This window comes from Equus caballus, chromosome 4 (assembly GCF_041296265.1).
Source record: "Equus caballus isolate H_3958 breed thoroughbred chromosome 4, TB-T2T, whole genome shotgun sequence".
Taxonomy (NCBI): Eukaryota; Metazoa; Chordata; class Mammalia; order Perissodactyla; family Equidae; genus Equus; species Equus caballus.
In genome coordinates this window covers 64,510,525-64,529,004 of record NC_091687.1, presented here as the reverse complement: position 1 = coordinate 64,529,004, position 18,480 = coordinate 64,510,525, and the positions used below count along the sequence as shown (strand labels likewise).

Here is an 18,480-nt window from a genome sequence, read left to right as displayed (position 1 = left end):
AATGGGTCTTATAGAAAGTGAAAGTGAAGCATTAGAATCTAACTTCCAGCCGGCTCTCCAGGAGGAAGCTGGAGGAGGGAGTGGGGCACAAAGTGGGGACTCACTGGGATGTTCCTGTTTTCTCGCCGTGCTTTGGTGATGTTAGAAACTTCATTGCCAAAACCCACCTGGGAACAATATTTTGAATATTCTCCCCACCCCCACCCACCGCTCCCCAACACCAATTTCTTTTGCATACTCCAAAATGATAGACAGAAGAATTTAATACACTTAATGCTTTTCTTTCCATTTACACTATCATAAATTACAAAGTATTGTTCACTTCACAAAATAAAACCATTTCCAGATAAGTTTTTGACAGTATCAAGAAGTACATAAGCTACAACAAACAAATCTGTACAGTTGGGAGGAACAATAAGGGCAGGGAACAAGCAGAACCATGTGGACGCCCGTGTGCCAATGGAGTCCATCCGCACAGCCCTTGGGCCTTCCCAGGACAACACGTGCACTGCCCTCCTCCTGACTTTCAGCTCACTTATCACACAGAAATTCTCTTCTGGTCACTCCAAAACAAGATGAGTGAGTAATTACATGAATCATCTCAGACAATCAGAGGAAAAGACACTGTTGGATTTAAGAAAAAAAAAATCTAGATTTACAGTTTTTGATGTTTTGAATATTTTACCTATGTTACAAAATATAGAAATCTTGGTGTGAAAAGCTCATGCTAAGATAAATATAACCACAAAGATGGAAGAATAGTAACAAAAATCATATTAAATTATTATCTCCACAGAGCTACTTTTGTCAAGGAGGAACAAATATTTTTAAAAACCAAACTTATTCATTCTTACTTTTAAAAAGAGGCTTGTTCATAAAACCAAAATGAAAAAATCAACAATTATTCTGCAGATTCACTTTTCATAAATACAGAAATGTGGAAAAAATTCAAATTGCCATTAATAGATGAATTCAGAGGGCTTGCCGGAAAAGAAAAGAGGAAAAGTGCTAACTTTTTACACGGCCCAGATACAACCAGTGTTCTCAAATCATTTTATGTAAAATGACCGCACACATGACATGGAAAGACTACGACCAATTCCAAAACATACTGGGGGTTTCACAAAGTTTTTATGGAAAGAAAGTTTGTGGATGTTTCAGACCATCCTACAATTGCTATAAACATACTATGATAGCAAAATGCCAGTGCTTAACAGCAAAAACTATCAAAAGCAGGGACACGTGTGGCAGGTGAAATTTCATTGAAAAGCACTATAAGGACAGAGGTATGTCAAGATAATACTGCATTCACGGTAAACTTTTCCAGGGCATCACAGCAAGAAGGCAGGACGAGGAACACAGGGTAATAACCAATGCACTGCATTGAGTTCTATTTGCTAAAATAAAGTAACATTCTTGCAGCTAAAATAAAAATACATTTTACAATATAAGTTTCATTTAACATTTAACATATAGAATTGTCTTCTTTTTGTAAGTGGAAAATGTATAACTGTATCAAGTACCTCTATGAATTAAGTTCCCTTTTATTACTGATAAGACTGAAATTTAAAAGTCTACATTGTTTTTTAATAAGTTAAAGAAGGATTTATTAATCACTCTTCCAGCAAAACAGACACACAGGAGGCTCGGCAAAGACCCAAGGCGGGAGCTTTTTCCCACCCTCACCCTCACTGTTCTTATGTGGAGGAGGCAAGTGTCTATGAGACACAGTAGCCGACTCGGCAATCCACTGTGGTCCAGGAAATTCTGTCACTTGTTTGGAAAACAAATCAAGTGTAAGAAATGTTTTTATTCCTTTAGCCTTATCAATTTAGAGGGGGCTGGGGCCATTCAGCTCATTTCCCTGGTGGATTAAAACAAAACATCTTCATTTTCTATTAAAATCTGCACAATCAGCTTTTGGTACCGCATGTCGTGGAGGGTGGTAAGGGTGCTGTCCTCAGGGGGCCTCATCAGGGTGGGCCCAAACACGATCCCCAGATTTTCAGCGTTCATGAAATTGTCTTTTTCATTCATAGTCACTCTGCAAAACAAGTATATACACAGAGACGTTACATAGATTTGCAGACAAATTTATATACTTGATTATGTATGTCTGCCCCTAAGAACTTCTCTTTGGGAAATTGCAAAAGAAAATGGAGAATCAAAATTACAGAAAAGTATTTTTAAAAAGGTAATTTTCTAGTTTTTCTTTTTTAGATTGTTGACATTGCCTTCAGCCAGTAGAAGTGAATTACTAAGTAAATCTGTTACAGATGCAATCTTTGAAATTAGAAAATCAGTCCTTCTTACTAAATAAATGTGGAACTGTCATTTAGGGAATATCGATTTGAAGAGACAGCAGATTCTGAGCTGGCCCCTAGTGTGTACGTATTTTAGTCTAGGCTTGTACAGAAGTCTTTTTTCTCTCTTGTCACTTCCCACTAGTCTGTATGTTGGTGAGCAGGGAAGCTGAGGGCAGCTTCCCTGTCTGCTGGCAGGGCTAGTGCCAAAGGAGAAAGGTTACTTGTAGGATGGGGCTGCCATGAGTTTTGGAAGAGCCAGGCCATTATCATGGGACAGGGGAATGGCTGGAATGTGGCCAAACGGGAAAGCAGTTGAAGATTATTTATAGTTTCCACAGGATGAGGTCTGGAGCAGCAATTATTGTTGGAATTGAAAATCATCATTGCAACATCCAGATAATAACTGCAAAGTCTTTAAGAGTGAAATTCAAACTCTAAAGTTGGTTTAATACTTTCCCAATGGAATAAAATTACAAACTTCCCAATTCTTGCTTTAAAGAATTTAGGTTTTAGGACTTTCATAATAGGTCAATTCAGCTTGCATTATTTTCATGTTGCAAAGTTAGGAAGGAGGTAGGAAAGAGAGCATTTTCACTATCAAATTGCTCACATCTCCCCATTAATTCAGGCACCATGACTGACCAAACAAGATGGTGAGCAAACCCTCTATGATAAAATTAATAAATTATTGCATTTAAGATTTAACTGGGATGTGTCAGCATTTTCCCTGATAATGATACTTTGCCTTCCAAACTATAACAATTGGACACTGATATAATTTATACCTAATTAAAAGCCAGGCTGACATTTACAGTCTATTACTTATCCAAAAATTACTTGTATTCTTAAATTCAATAAATTAATCCAAATGGGAATCTTCTGAGCTAAATATTACATCTCTGATGAACTTGAATATGAACAACAGTATGGATATGTTTTATAAGATAGAAAAATAAAGACCTCAGCCCCTGTGTTTATATGGTATTCTCAACTTGCTTCCTTTGACTTATTAAATGGATCTGTAAATTGGTCAATATAGACAATTTTGGGTTCATTTTATCTAAGAATGGGCTGCTGTCATGTATCTTCCAAAAACACAGAGGAAGGCACACAGAAGTGCCCATATCCCTCTAATATCTCAAAGCCCAGCTCATTGTCCCCAGTACACATGTATGGTAAAAGAAAGAGATCCATGGCTTAGGTAAAAAGAGTCTGGAACAGAGGCTCTGGTGTTCTGTAAACTCCCAAACATCTCCATCTGTCTCACATGCTCTCATAAAGATAAGCCAGCGCATAGCCCTCTGTGGCAGGCACCCTCTGAGATGGCCCCCAGTGATCCCTGCCACCTGGGATTCATACCCTTCCTCTAGAGGATGGGCTGGACCTAGTGACTTGCTTCTAATAAACAGAATGTAAGCAATGGGATGTCACTTCTGAGATTAGGTTAGAGAAAGACTGTCTTTTATCTTGGGTGCTCTTGCTTACTTGCTCGGAGAGAAGACAACTGCCATTTTGAGAGTTGCCTATGGAGAGACCCACATGGCAGGGCACTGATTTAACTGGCCTCCAGAGAACAGTCAGCAAAAAAGCGAGGCCTCCAGTCCCACAGCCTCGGAGGAACCGAATCCTGCCAACAACCACGTGAGTGAGCTTGGAAGTGGACGCTTCTCCAGCCGAGCCTTCATATGAGGCTGCAGCCTGACTGTCAGTTTGACTGCAACCTCATTATAGACCTAGAACCAGAGGTACCCAGTGAAGCCACACCTGGATTCCTGATCACAGAGACTGTGAGATCATAAATGTTTATTGTTTTAAGCCATTAAGTTTTTGGGCAATTTGTTACTCAGTGATAGATAACTAATAGGTCAAGAAAAACAAGAGATTGGGGTGGGAGCATGCTTGCCCAGAAGGAAGGTAGGCTCAGGAGTCTGGGACTGGAGGGAGGAGAAGGAGAAACAACAGAACACAGAGTACAGGGCTTGCATGGGAGGAGGATGCAGAAATGGAGGCAGTGTAGACAAATGGTTAAGACACCGTGTGGGCTCTGGCTCAGACTGCCTGGGTTTCAATCCTGGCTTCACCTCATCTCATCACATCAGTTATTTAACCTCCCTCAGCTTCAGCAATCTCATCTGTAACATGAGACACCTACCAGTACCCGTCTCACAGAGATAACACACGTAAAGTGCGTGGAGCAGCTCCTGGCACAGAGTGTTCTAGCAGTTATGAATGGGGCTGGCCTGGGAGAAGGCAGCACAGTTCATCTTGAAGGAGTATCTGCCTACTCAGTGGGTTAGGGGGGAAGGTTGTGAATTCTCCTAATGCATTAACTGTCCCGGGTCAGATAGAGTTTGTGCCTAACGATACATTAGACCTTTCCTAATGTCAAGGAGGTGTCAACTTACTTCTTGAGGTGGATCATTAGGTATCTGAGGGTCTCATAGTGGGCAGGAGGCAGCAGCATCAGTACTTCATGGACTGCTTCCAGCCTCTCATCCGCATTGGAGATTTCTGTGAAGATCACACATAATGAATATTAGTGCAGTGTCATAACCTTCAAGTTTTCAGAGAAGTAACAAGGGGTTTGGTTTGTTCTGGCTACAGATGGAGGGGAAGTCTAAAAAGTTCATGCAATTTCAGGTAACATTTCACTTAAACAATTTGTTCGTGTCTTGCCTGTTCTATAATGGGGTTGAGGCTGGGAACCATATGCATATTGAATGTCCCCTGGGTGGGTGGCAGGAGGCTGGACATGGTCCTTGCCCTTCAGGAATCTGCAGTCCTGTGAATGCTGACTGGTGGCACATGCACAAACTGTGCTTTGCCCATCTCCTGAATGCTGGATTTGCTAGAAATCTCACTATCACAAGCTTTCATTCACATTGGACCGCGCTTGGTAGTGTTCTCTTGAAGTTGTCCCATAAGTCTTTCCCTGGCAGGCTTCCGTAACTGAATACACTTTACAATGCAAGGGCTTTGGCAGATGAGCCAGCCACCCCAGCCTGTACTAATGGCGCTTTTCACCAAAGCGTTGGCGTGGTTGACGCTGGTGTACAGTCCAGGTTAGGAAGCAGACGCTAGGCATGATAACAATGGGAGGAAGCACGCCAGCTTCTGCTTTTTAGGTCTCTGGTAGGCATTGGCAGCCACTCAAAGAAAGCTCTCCGGTCATTCCTCCTGGGGCGGAGGGTACCCTGCTGCCAGAACCTTCTCCACCCAGGATCACCAGGACCCAGGAAAGAATGCTCTTACCAGGGAGTAGGGCCACAGCTCATCTGCAAAGTGCATCTCGGACTAACCCCAGCCTGCCCACATATCTCCCCATCAGGCATCTCATTACTATATTTAGCAGCAAATACCTTTAAAGATTATATTTTTTAAAAACTTCCTCAAAGTGTACTTGACTTCTATGTCATGCAGTCTAGCATCTGAATCTCCCCTTCCTCACTATGTTCCTGGGCAAAATGTGGCATCCCCACCCCTGCCTATGGTCCTCTCTCTGACAGCAGTGGACCCAAGTGCCAAACACTGAGTGAGCAGCCATGGGCTGATGGAAGACCAATGCTGATGTTCCATTCCAAGCCCTGTGAGCTCAGCTCTCCAAGCCTAGCTTTCCACTTCTGTAAAATGGGATTATGATATTGGCCTCATTAGGTAGTTGAGAAGATTAAACTAGAGGATATTGGTGAGAGTTCCCAGTATAGTACTTGACACAGTATATTCTTGGCCTGTTATTAATTTTGAACAGCATCAATGGCTTGGGGTGTGACTTTAGTCGATTAGCAGTGGGATTCTGCCTAATGGGTAAAAGTAGTTAATCTATATAGTCCACATTGAAGAACACCTGATTTTTTACTACAGAAACATTCTTGCTTTCAACATAAAAGAGTAGGCCTGGCTGTGCTGGTTCCCAGCACAGAGAGAATGATGGGGACAGACAGAACTCCTTGGCACCCAGTTTCAGCCGAGCAGAGTTGGTTTGGTAGTGGTTCAACTCAGCCGGTGAACTATGCCTGATTTTCTATTAACTGGGTACCATTGTGCCCTCATTTGGCAAAGAAAGTACTCATACTATAATTCAAACAGTTCTGAGTTTTAATTTTCTTAAAGTCAAAAGCATTATGCTTAGAAATTTGGTACAAATAAAAAATTAGCTCTCAGTACTTACTTGCTACTTCTATAAATTTGGAATAGGTATCGTAGGTGATGACAGGAATGGGTAAGTCTCTGAAATACAGTTTAAGGGCTCCAGTGATGATGTTTATGTCTGGATAGATGTTGGCAGATATATCTGCTTTTTCACCATCTGAAAAACAATGATCCAATTCCTAATTAGGACCTATTTCACCAAGTTAAAGCATGCCCAGAAAGAAAAAAAAAGACCCAGCAATGAACACTCCCTTATAAGTCTCAGCTGACTACTTTGGCCTCTAATAACCCTGAGATACAGGAAGTAACAAAAAGAAGTTTGGTGAGAGTGATTTTGGGTCTGAGGGTAAGTGTAGGCAAAAGGGTAGTGAAATAGAGTTAAAATCATTCTTTGGGTCTCAGCCCCTGGTAATTTGCTAAATAGAAATTTAGCAAGGTAATTCATATTCTAGACCCAAAGGCTCATGGTAGAATAAAAATCTAATTTAAAATAAAAAATCAAGAAGTTCTTATACAGCTCCACCAGTATTCTTTGGACTTAGATTGGAGATCACATATACAAAATAACTGTTGAATATCTTCAGTTTCCATTGTTTCTTTCAGGCTCACTGAAGGTTCTTATAACTTGCTCCTTCCTCCCCTGTTCTCCAGGACTTTAATTTAGGAAACTTTAGCCTTCCCTCCTATATAGGTAATGTTATATCTCGTACCATTTTTACAGTCACTTTCAAGACTTTTTTTGACTTTTTGTTTTACCATTAGTAAATATCAGTCCAATGTAACCATCACAGGCTATTAACATTTGGGGGTTAAAAAAAGTTTTAATCATATAGGGACTATTAGCATTTTCTTCTGAAGAGAGTTGAAAGAAAGAACCAATGCCTCAGCAAATTTGGTTCTGAGGATAAAAAAAGCTGCTGATGTACAGAAAATGGTAAGAGTGTAGCAGATATGCTGTCTGATCCTATTATTTACATAGTTAACAAACACTTATTAAGAATCTACCATGTACCAGGAACGGTTAAGCCCCAGTGAATCAAAGAGGTAAAGACATCCTCCCTTCAAATAGCTCTAGTCAGACTGGGATCAGGCACGCAACTCAAGGATTGCGAGGAAATGGGAAGATGGCTATGCTGGAGACATGTGGCAACATGGGGGGACATGGGAAAAGGAAAGGGACTCTTAGCTCATCTTGGGGTGGTCAGGGAGGATTCAGGAAAGAGGAAGGACTCGAGTTGACACCTGATTAATAGGTGTTTGCCAGGAAGAGATGTGAACATATTCTAGACGGACAGAGCAATGTGAGCCGAGGTGCTGCTTCATGAAAACAGGTAAGGTGTATTTCAGCACTGATGAGGTGTAAAGTATATGGGGAAGAGGAAGTGACCATGAGCTTGAACAGATAGGGCAACCAGATCATCAGAGACCTTGTCTACTATTCTACAGGGTGGAGGTTCTATGTAGCAGGCTAGGGGTTCCATCCCTTGACTGGCTACATCAGAATTATTTGTATTGTTCAATAGAAATACAGATTCTTGGGCTCATCCGGATTTCTGCAGGAGTCCCTAGGGTGGACCCTGGTGATGTCTATTTTCAAACATGTTCCCAAGTTCGCTTATGACATTTGACCTAAGAGATAATATGGCCTAGAGAACATATGTCATAGTCATAAAAAACAAAAGGAGTAAGGAGTTATTTCCTAAACTTCCACTGGCTTCCCCTACTTCAGTGCTGGGGGTACCCCCCATCCCTATGATCTCTTCTTTGGCACTTTGGGAGAAGGAGAAGAGTCAATGGGTTCCTGAGATGGGGGATGCAGAAGGGTGCCCCAGTGCCACGTGGACTGACCATAAATGTTGGGCAACCAAGTCAAGAATCTTAATGGCACCAAATGCTAGCTGCCCATTCAAGTAATATCTTAAACTCACTTCTCCATGTAGTTACTTGTTCACAACTTTTAAGGAAACTCTTCCCCCAAAAAGGCAGAGAACTATGAGATTTGCAAACTGTTATTCCTTGGCTTCCTGAAGAACAGCTCTCAGTAGCTCTGAAACCCCATTCCCACTATGAATAAAATCTGGTTCCAAAAGAGAGGGTGCTAAGGATAAGTCGTTTGGCATTCAAGAAAGCACAAGCCTACCTCTGTCAAATGCCATTTTGACATCTTCGATGTGTTCCGTGAACCCAGAGACTCTGTAAAGGCCTTCTGACTTTAATCCTGTTAAAAAAGAGAGACAGACTTTAACTTTCACTTCCCGAAACAACTGAAAAAGACTCTAATATCATATTTATACCATGTGCTATCAGGAAATGAGCAAATAGTCAGTGCTCTTATATATTACACACTGTCACATCAGAACTTGGACTTGTCCATCTCAGTTTCCATGCAAGTCTGTCTTCATTTGCTTGCGTGGCAGTGGAGACCTCAGTGATCTAGTCTTCTTCCTGCCTGGCTCTGCAAAAGCGAACCCATGTTTAAGATTCCCATCAATCATGGTCTCCTTCTTCCTGTGTTCATCAGATTGCTGATTGCACTGCTTCAGGAAACAACCCACTTTCTCCCCAGCATCATCTTAATCCATGGTGCCATATTGCATGTAGCTCTGTGCTAGGTACACACACATACATGTAGCATATTATACTGATTTTATTGGAATGATACAAATTTTATAGGCTTTTATGTTTAATAAATGACAATATGTTAAATGTTTAAATATGATCGATTTCATTGTTACACTTTCAAATAAATGATCATGCAAAAAGATGCAGGAAATAAAATTCTAATGAATGATTCTGGAAACTTTGCTGTATATTTAGGCTAAACAAAGGATGTGGTATCTCCTCTTAGATCTTATCGATTTGTTAAGATTTGTGCTAAAGCCTACCCAGGTCCCAAAGGAATCAGAAGGGATAGAGGAACAGATTTCAGATCTTGCATATCAAAAATCAGCTCCTATAAAACTATAGCTACAGCAAAAGCAAGCAAACAAATAGCTCTACTCCTGCTGAGTACACTCTGTCAAGTTCTTGATATCTAACATACATTCCTGCTTTTTATTTGGCAAACATTTATTGAGTGTGTACCATCTGCCATATATAAGGGTCTGCATCAGAGATAACAAATGCATGGCATAAATACTGCCCCTCCTCTCTCCTGTGACCACTGGAGACATTTTTAATTGGCTTCAGCTCTCTCTCCCACAGAGCCCCACTCAGTCTGAGAATTCATCTCGTACAGTTATCTAGGTAACCACTACTGGTCAAGTGAGTTGGCCGACAAGACGAGACCTAGTGTGTCATCCTGTTCTAGTTGGTGGTGCATGTAAACACACCTCAGTATGGCTGTAAGCTGCACTGTGACAGAGGCGAGGACACAGCGGCACATGGGAGCACAGCACAGTGAACACTAACCCTGTCTGATGACAGGAGAGGCTGCGGGGAATGTCTTACTGAGGAGCTGTCTGTAAAAGAAGTCATGAGGGATGGGCTGGAGTTTGCCAGAGCAGCAGAGGCAGCCATCTCTCCTTCCAATATTATCTGTTGTTTTATCTGTATTATCTGTTGTAACGGAACCTTTGATTTTTGGAACAACATCCAATGCAGTGACTGTTAAATTCTGGCCAATGTGAAGAGAGCAGAAGTGATGTGTACAGCGCCTGAGTTGTAGCCTTGAAGAGAAAGAGCATGCCCTTTTGCCCTTGGTTGGTGAGATGGTGGTAGCCATCTGGGATCACACAGATGAGGGCACTCAAGGATGGCGGAGCAACAAGTTGCAGGGCCTGGGTTCCTGCCCCTGGGGAGCTGCTTGACTAGCCATGGACTGCTCCTGGGGCCTGGACTGTTACTAGAAAGAGAAAGAGATGTCTATCTTTTTGAAGGCACTGTTATTTGGGGTCTCTGTGACAGCATTTAAACATATGGATTAAGTAAGTTGGTCAGACAGACAGACTTGGAGGTGGGGTTAGGGGAGTTGGTCAATCCAAGAAAATGTGGAAAGAAATAACACAGGTTGCATCCTATATGTTGGGCCTGTACTAGGTCATTTAGATGGTCATTTATATTTTAACCTTTACAACCACCTTATGACTCCATTCACTTTACAGATAAGGAAACAGACATCCAAATGGAGTAAGCAACTTGCTCAAGGTCACACTATATCTAGTATGTAACAGGGCTGGGAATCTAACTTCAGGTCCATGATCTTTTCACTCTGCCATGCCATGCAGAAACAAATAGCTATAATAGAGCATTTGGAGAATAACAAGGAATTTGCTATGGAAGGAAGATGGGGTAAGACGTTGGCAGTGGTGGCAACAAAGCTGGGAACCGGAGAGTCATGTGAATTTCTTCCAGCCCATTCTGTGGTTCTGCTCACATGCACATGTCCCTAATACTTGTGGCTCCAATCCCTTGCCTGTGACTCTCCTGGCATAGATTCCTAATTTGTGCTATTCTAGCTCTTGTATTAGGCATGCTTAGTGCTGCACTCTCCAGGGACACATTCGACACCAGACCTGGTGGTAACTTTGCCCGAATTATCTGTTATCTCTGATGATGAGGATCACTGTGGGATGATCCCAGCTTATCCAGAGAAGCACAAGTCCTGATTTCAGGCTCCAGAGAGGCTGATGATCTGACCACAAATCGCAGAGCCCTCTCAACTGCAGGACCCCAGGCTACTTTTCCTAGCCATTCATCCAGAGTCAGGACACCCCTCCTCAACTCTCACCCAGCTCAGCCCGTGCATCAATACCTTCCCCAGATTCCAAAGCACCCATTACGCTCTTACAGCTATAGCAGTCAAAAGGAGGGAGGCATTTCTTACAATCTGAGATTAGGTGAGTAAGTCTTAAGGGAATAGAATAGCTATAATTTTCATCCTGCATGGAAAAGGGAATAATTTCCTATCTCTGAAAGGTTTGGGATAACAAGCTATAATGTTCTCTTTTGTTTTGCTTAGGAAAGAATGGGATAGTTGGCCAAGCATAAATAGCTGTAGAATATATTAAGCCAATTTGGACAGAATAATGGATACCAACTACAGCAGAGCAATACATGGCAAAAACAGTTGAAACTTTGAGCGTTATACATGGTCCAATCATCCAAATCACACCCAGAAATCCGCCATATCACTGAACATTTTGATACTGGAGAGCGGCCAAAAAAAGCACAAGTAAAGGAAAGATGACTCAAGAATAACATAAGGAAACTTTTTCTTGAAATGTTATCTTCCTTGCCTCCTTGATTTTTCATTGCATAGATATTTTTAATCTTTTAAGTTTCCTCTTTGAAATAAACAGAATCAATACTAGGAGTAAACTTCTATGGTAGGAAATGTATGTGTTGCTCAACAATTTTTTCCTTATTTAATAGAAGAACTTTTTAAGACTCGATTCCAACCTCACCTCTATCATAAACCCTTTCTGAATTGTCCTCAAATAAGATGAAAATGTATTCCTCTGTGACTCCATGGTGTTTTGAATGCATGCACCTAGAACATTTATTTGCCCCTCTGATTCTGCACATAACAGTATGAATTTCTTAAAGGTGAGAACTGTGACTTTTACATCCTCCATGTGGGGCATAAAATAAATGCTTAGCAAGCTTGTGTTGAGTGCACATATGCATGGTTTGGATACGAAACAGAAATTGATGTAGTTGGGTGGATTTAGTTTATGTGTGTGTGTGTGTGTACATGCGTGCCTGTGCAGACCATTTCCCAACATCAATAGTGGAGAGAGTTGATTTAACAATTATAAGAAAGTTGCCTTGACAAACTAAACATAAACAGTAAAAATAAAGGCACTATGATAAGGAGTCTTTTCCAAACCTCTTGCTTCGATTTCCCGAATGCATATGTCCACCACCATGGGCCTCTGGGTGTTGTGAGCCTTCACGAGTGTTGTGAGGTCACAACAGTACACCTTCTTGATCCTTTTGAGATCAGGTTGGCAGTCGTTTGGAACGTGCTTGGAACACTGTTTGTGTACGTTCAATCCACAGTCTGTAAACAGAGAAGCCACATTAGCCTTGCCCGGCCCTTTTGTCAAAGCCCAACACAAATTATATGTTACCAAAAATAAAAATGAAAACACCCAAGGGTTTGCTGTGTTTCTCTGGAACATCCATCCCATTTAGAGGTGACGCTTTCCACAAGATGAGCATGAAACCATCTTTACTCACGAAACTCTTGTATAGTTCCGTTTTTTTTCATTAAGCCTTCTCTGTTGCTGGACCACAAGAATACAACATCTCACTGAGATAGTTTTGGTAACTAGCCAGGTTGTTTGTAGGTTTTTTTTCTCTTTTTGGACTGGAAACTTTGGGTCCACATGTGGGCTTTTGGGCTTGGATTCCCAGAGCTGGTCATGCCTCATAAAGGGTATCTAGGACTTTTGCTAGTTTATTTCCCCTAAAGGCCTTGATGCTTCTCTTGTGGAAGAAATGATTGCTTTCTCTGCAGGAATCTCTGATCTTTGGTCTGAGGGACCCATGACCATCGGCATCTTCTTCTCCTTTCCTGAAGAGTTGCCCATAGTTTCCACTCCCTCCTTCCTTGTTAGGCAGTTTAGGTAGGCCATTTTCCTTTCCACTTGCCTTATTTTGACACCTGTGAGTGAAGTAATGTCTAACTGGACACCAGTGGGAGTACCTGAGGGTTTACAATTTAGAACAACACCATGTAATGTGATGATTAGAGTAATTATTTATAAAGCTCATATCAAGATCTGAAGCTGAAAAGGTGATTTTAAGTTCAATGAACACATTAAAAGTCTTGTTAGCAGTTGGTATCCACTGATGGAATTTCTCTAACAATAACAAGGCACAGACTACATTCTGGAAAATAAAAATTTAATGGTGAAGTTGTTCAAAGTTGATGTGTTGTCTGTTCAAAGTGCTTTCTAATATTGATTGTTTAACAATAATTAGGGGCCATCCCAGTGACATAGTGGTTAAGTTTGCGCACCTCACTTTGGTAGCCCGGGGTTCACGGGTTCGGATCCTGGGTGTGGACCTAGCACCACTTGTCAAGCCACACTGTGGCAGCATCTTGCATAAAATAGAGGAAGATTGGGACAGATCTTAGCTCAGCGACAATTTTCCTCAAGCAAAAAGAGGAAGATTGACAACAGATGTTAGCTCAAGGCCAATCTTCCTCACACACACACACACACACACACACGCACAAAATAGAATAACAATTATGGGCCAGCCCAGTTGGCACAGTGGTTGAGTTTGTGTGCTCCACTTTGGTGTCCTGGGGCTTGAGGGTTTGGGTCCTGGGCATGGACCTACACATCGCTCATCAAGCCATGCTGTGGCAGCATCCCACATACAAAAAAATAGAGGAAGATTGGCACAGATGTTAGCTCAGGGACAATCTTCCTCACCAAAAAAAGAAGAAGAAGAAGAAGAATTTTATATATTATATAATTTATCTATTTTATATATAAATATTATGCACACATGATAATGAATATTACAATCAGCTGCTTTACTACAAAGCACTTAACCACACCAAAGATTTGAGAGGATCTAAAACTATAAAATCATCAAAAAATGATTTTTGAAAATCATCAGATGATTTTCACATAATGTTTACTGGTGAGTTCTCTCTGTCTACCCTCCTTCCAAGGAAAAAACCAGCTCTCATTCATCTTAGTTTTATCAACATGAGAAACTCAATAAAACTCAAGTGAACTTTAATAATATTTTGATAGATCTATTTGGTGAATGTAAATTTTGGTGAACTGAACTAAATAGAATTGGTTGGTTTTCTTGTTTGGATCCTCTTTTATAAAATGAAGATAATATAGCACCTACTCCTAGGGTTATCATGAGGATTAAATAAGTTAATAGATATAAAGTCTGAAGTGTGGTGAACACTACATAAGAGTTAAATAAAAGGAAAAAATATGGCGATAGAAAATGTAAAGATGCCTCCCCAGCAATTCTTAAGTTTTTTCATTAGGAATTTTTACTATGTTCTCACAAACTTCATTTAAAGCAATTTTTTAAATTGCGGTAAAATATACATAAAATTTACCATTTTAATCCTTTTTAAGTGTACCGTTCAGTGGCATTAAGTACCTTCACATTGTGTGCAACCATCACCACCATCCATCTCCAAATTTTTTTCGTCTTCCCAAACTGAAACTCCATACCCAATAAACAATAACTCCCCACACTCCCCTCCCCCAGCCACGGGCAACCACATTCTACTTTCTGTCTCTATGAATTTGACTACTTTAGAATCCACATATAAGTGGATTCATATAGTATTTGTCCTTTTGTGACTGGCTTATTTCACTTAGCATGATGTCCTTCTTCATTCAGCTTGTAGCATATGACAGGATTTTCTTCCTTTTTAAGGCTGAATGATATTGCATTGTATGGATAGACCATATTTTGTTTATCCATTCACCCATTGATGGACACTTGGGCTGCTGCTACCTTTTGGCTATTGTGAATAATGCTGCTATGAACACGAGTGTACAAATGTCTGTTCAAGTGCCTGCTTTCAGTTCTTTTGGGTATAATACCCAGGAATGGAATTGCTGAATTCTATGATGATTCTATTTTTAATTTCCTTATAAATTTCATTTTAAGTTCTGAAGCAATAGTGTGTTTATGTAGAGTTAAAAACTGATGTCTTATTAAAATGAAGATGTTTTATAACAAATATAAAAATATTCACTTTTGGCAAACAAATACAATTCTATATGCTATAAAGTCTAGTTCATGTAAAAATATTTAAATATTTATTTAATATTTACATATGATGGCAATGATGGCTCTGTCTAGCCTTTAAGGATCAGTTTTCAGTTTTCCTGCTGCTCAGAGGAAATATGAGGTGAAACAGTGGCCATCGGAAAATACTAACATTACAGCCTTAGAATATGTTTTATTAAAAAAAACACATACACAGAAAAAAACCAAAAACCCTTTACCCCAGAGAAAGTTGCTCTTCACAGCTAATCTGAATCCCAGAGTTTTGTTCTCAAAATATTGACTTTGGACCAGTTTCCTGCTGAAATTGGATAATACCAGCAATTAGGGATATTTTGGATAGGTATAATTGGGACAGGCTGAATTAATGACTACTGAGTAATTCAAATATTCTGCCACACTGCTCAGTGGTTGAGCTGTGAGATACTTTGTGACTCTTGGTGAGTAAGCCTTCTGTGTTAATTTGGGCATCTGGAACATTTCTGAAGAGGCTGCCTCTGAGCCTACAGATACAGCTTGTCTCACAGCTCTGGGATGGGGGCAGGGAGAGATAACTGACATGCATGGGCACTAATGAACCATCCAGGTCTCACCCCTGGTGATTGCTGTATCTACACAGTAGAAGCTAAGATAGCCCCTTCCAAGCAGAGAAAAGATTTAAGGCCCCATGATCCTGTGAACCAAAATGGGCAGTACGGAGAAACAGATCTTCTTAACATAGTGTCATTAGCTTATTTTATTTTAAATGCTTCATAAGAATTATTTTTTAAAATCATACCCTAGCAAAGAAGAAATCAGTCATGGTGTCAGTGGAAACACAATCCTTACATTACAGGAGGCTGTTCTTGCTCCCAGCCAGAAATGCTTGTCAGAAAAAGCATGGTAAGATGAATTAGGAAGCCCAGTTACACATTAATTTGGCAATTTTTTGCTATTTTGTTAGATGTATCTTAATAAGATGTGTCGTGTACTCTTAGCAATGGGTGTGTGCATCTAGTTCTATATGGAAAAAGACCTAGGGTTTCAATGTGCTTTGAAAACATGCAATATCAAATCAACGTGTAGAGTTCCACTGATAATCTGATAGCCAAAAAATACTGAGTATGGCCTCTAGAGTCGAATTAATGTTCCACCATTTACTATGTGGCCAAGGGCAATGAGCAATGATGTCCAAGCCTCAGTTTCTTCATCTATTTAGTGGGGAGAATAACTTCTTCTCCCCCAAGGTCTATTGGTGGGGCTAAATGGCATGATAAATAGAAAATGCTTGGCTCAATGCCTGGTATGTGGTGAATGTTCACTAGTACTATTATTTTTATGCCCTGCCTTTTATAGTAAAGTGGGGATAGGAAAGAAATATGGCTTTTCTATCCATGCAGTTCCATTGGAACTGATTTTCTTTTAAGGATTACTGCCTATTTGGGGTGGCAGGTAAGTGCCTAAGGAAATGGACCTGCTTGGACTTTTTCCTTTTCTTCCATAAAGATGACATTTTCCTCCTCCTTCTAGCACACACCTAGCCCAGTCTCTCCATGAAGCACAGAGATGCCTTGAATCTTTCAGAAAGCTAGACTTCTGAGCTAAGGTAGGCCTATTTCCCAGCTCTGGAAAGATGCCCTCCAGCTCAACATTGTGGCACTTTATACAAATGGAAATGGATACAGAAAGTTCCAGGTCTACCTGAGCACCGGACCCCTTGGGCGATGAGCCCCCACATGAAGTTGGCACAGTATTCACACCAGTGTGGGCCTCGGAACGTGTGGACCTGTGATCCAGAAAGAAGAAAAATATCAGAAAATTCAGAGTCATTTGGAGGCAGGTGGCCTTGGACATGAAACAAATAGATGAAAGTCAAGAAATAAAGCCCTCAGTGGGAGCGAGCATTCCTCACTGGGCCTTTTCTTTCCAGTGGGCTGGAGTTGTAAACAGACCTGAAGAAAACAGAGATGTGCTTTGATCTCTGAAAATCCTCCACCAATCCACCATGCCCCAGGTCAGTGTCAGAAAGGAAGGTGGAGAAACAGTAAGATCATAGGGCCGTGCCATCAGCTAAGGAACGAGACTCTCATCACCCGCAAGAAGGCACTGCATGGACAAACCCAAGAGAGCCCAAACCACTGGCAATAACCTGCAGTTAGCTCTGTAAGTTCTGGAAGGCAGACTGTGTGCAGACTATCCAGGAAGCTATAAAAAAGACATGATTACAGGACAATTAAAAGGCTCCAAGGCTGTGAGCCACTTCTAAAAAAGTTATTAGAAAGATGAGGGAGTTGGTGGAAAATGAAGGCTACCAATAGGATCTAAAGAACTGCCTTCCCCAGAGACTGAGTCCGCACTCGGCAGGCTGGGCGGCCTCTATGCGTGTAAGCTGCAAGTCCCTTCTGATTGGCCAAGGTGCCAGTCTCATTGGTTTGTGCCCCAGCCAGGTGTTAAAGATTTTAAATATCATGAAGTAAAGATGGTCTTATCTCTAATTATTCAGGTACGGGTCCTCCTGTGACAGGACCATGTACTAAGAGATGATTAAAAAAATCCCAAAAATATATGTTCTCTAGCACCAATGAGCTTCAAGAAGCAGACCTAGAAGTTTCCTTGAAAGCAAATGTGGCCATGGTAAGCCAAAAACCACCACAGGAGTCTATTCGGGGGCATGCAAATCTACATGAAAAGGTTTTGAATTTTTACAAAATTAAAATATTATGAGACATTATACAAGGACTTCTAAAGTTTTAAACCTCCATTAACAAAAGAAAAGAAATGCAGACAATATTATTCAACACACTGGGAGGTCTGTATACTACTTTTATTGAATAGAAAAGTCAGGATGACAACTCTGGTAACAGTCTGGGAAAATGCTCATCAGCTCTACTTAACAAAAAGAAAACGGCATCACTTTGAGATCTTGCTTTATTTAAATATGCTAGTAATTGGGTATACATAAAGTGGCAAGCCAAACAGACCCAGTTCCCTCCTAGTGGAACTCGCAGATTTGTAAAGACAGACAAATTGAATAAGTTAATAAATCAAAAAGAGAAACTTATGACCATGGTTTCTATGCAATAAAACTAAGTTATAATAGTCTTTTGGTATTTTAGTTTATCACATGCAAACTGCCCATTATCCTATTTCTGCTTTGAAAAAAGTCTCTCAGAATTTTTTTTACTAAAGTGGAGAATTGTGCTGCGCTGCAAGGAAGTGACACCAAGATGTGACAAAGCACGCCTTGCAGGAAGGCAGAGAGTCCATCCTGAGGGCACCGCCTTCTCACAGAGCCTCAAGGCCGTGATTCACCCAA

General features: G+C 40.8%; 1 protein-coding gene across 2 annotated transcripts in view; it reads right to left on the bottom strand.

The window, feature by feature from the left end:
• Positions 1–245: 245 nt before the first annotated feature.
• The window catches only part of CHN2 (chimerin 2), a 287,377-nt gene continuing 269,142 nt past the window's right edge, over positions 246–18,480 (bottom strand). For both annotated transcript variants that reach the window (XM_023639441.2, XM_070264752.1), the window contains exons 8-13: positions 16,866–16,950; positions 12,286–12,459; positions 8,596–8,673; positions 6,475–6,612; positions 4,712–4,817; positions 246–2,044 (exon numbers count right to left, since the gene is read on the bottom strand). In XM_023639441.2, the coding sequence (XP_023495209.1) occupies positions 1,873–2,044; positions 4,712–4,817; positions 6,475–6,612; positions 8,596–8,673; positions 12,286–12,459; positions 16,866–16,950 (753 nt within the window). In that variant the 3' untranslated portion in view covers positions 246–1,872. The remainder of the gene's footprint in view (positions 2,045–4,711; positions 4,818–6,474; positions 6,613–8,595; positions 8,674–12,285; positions 12,460–16,865; positions 16,951–18,480) is intronic.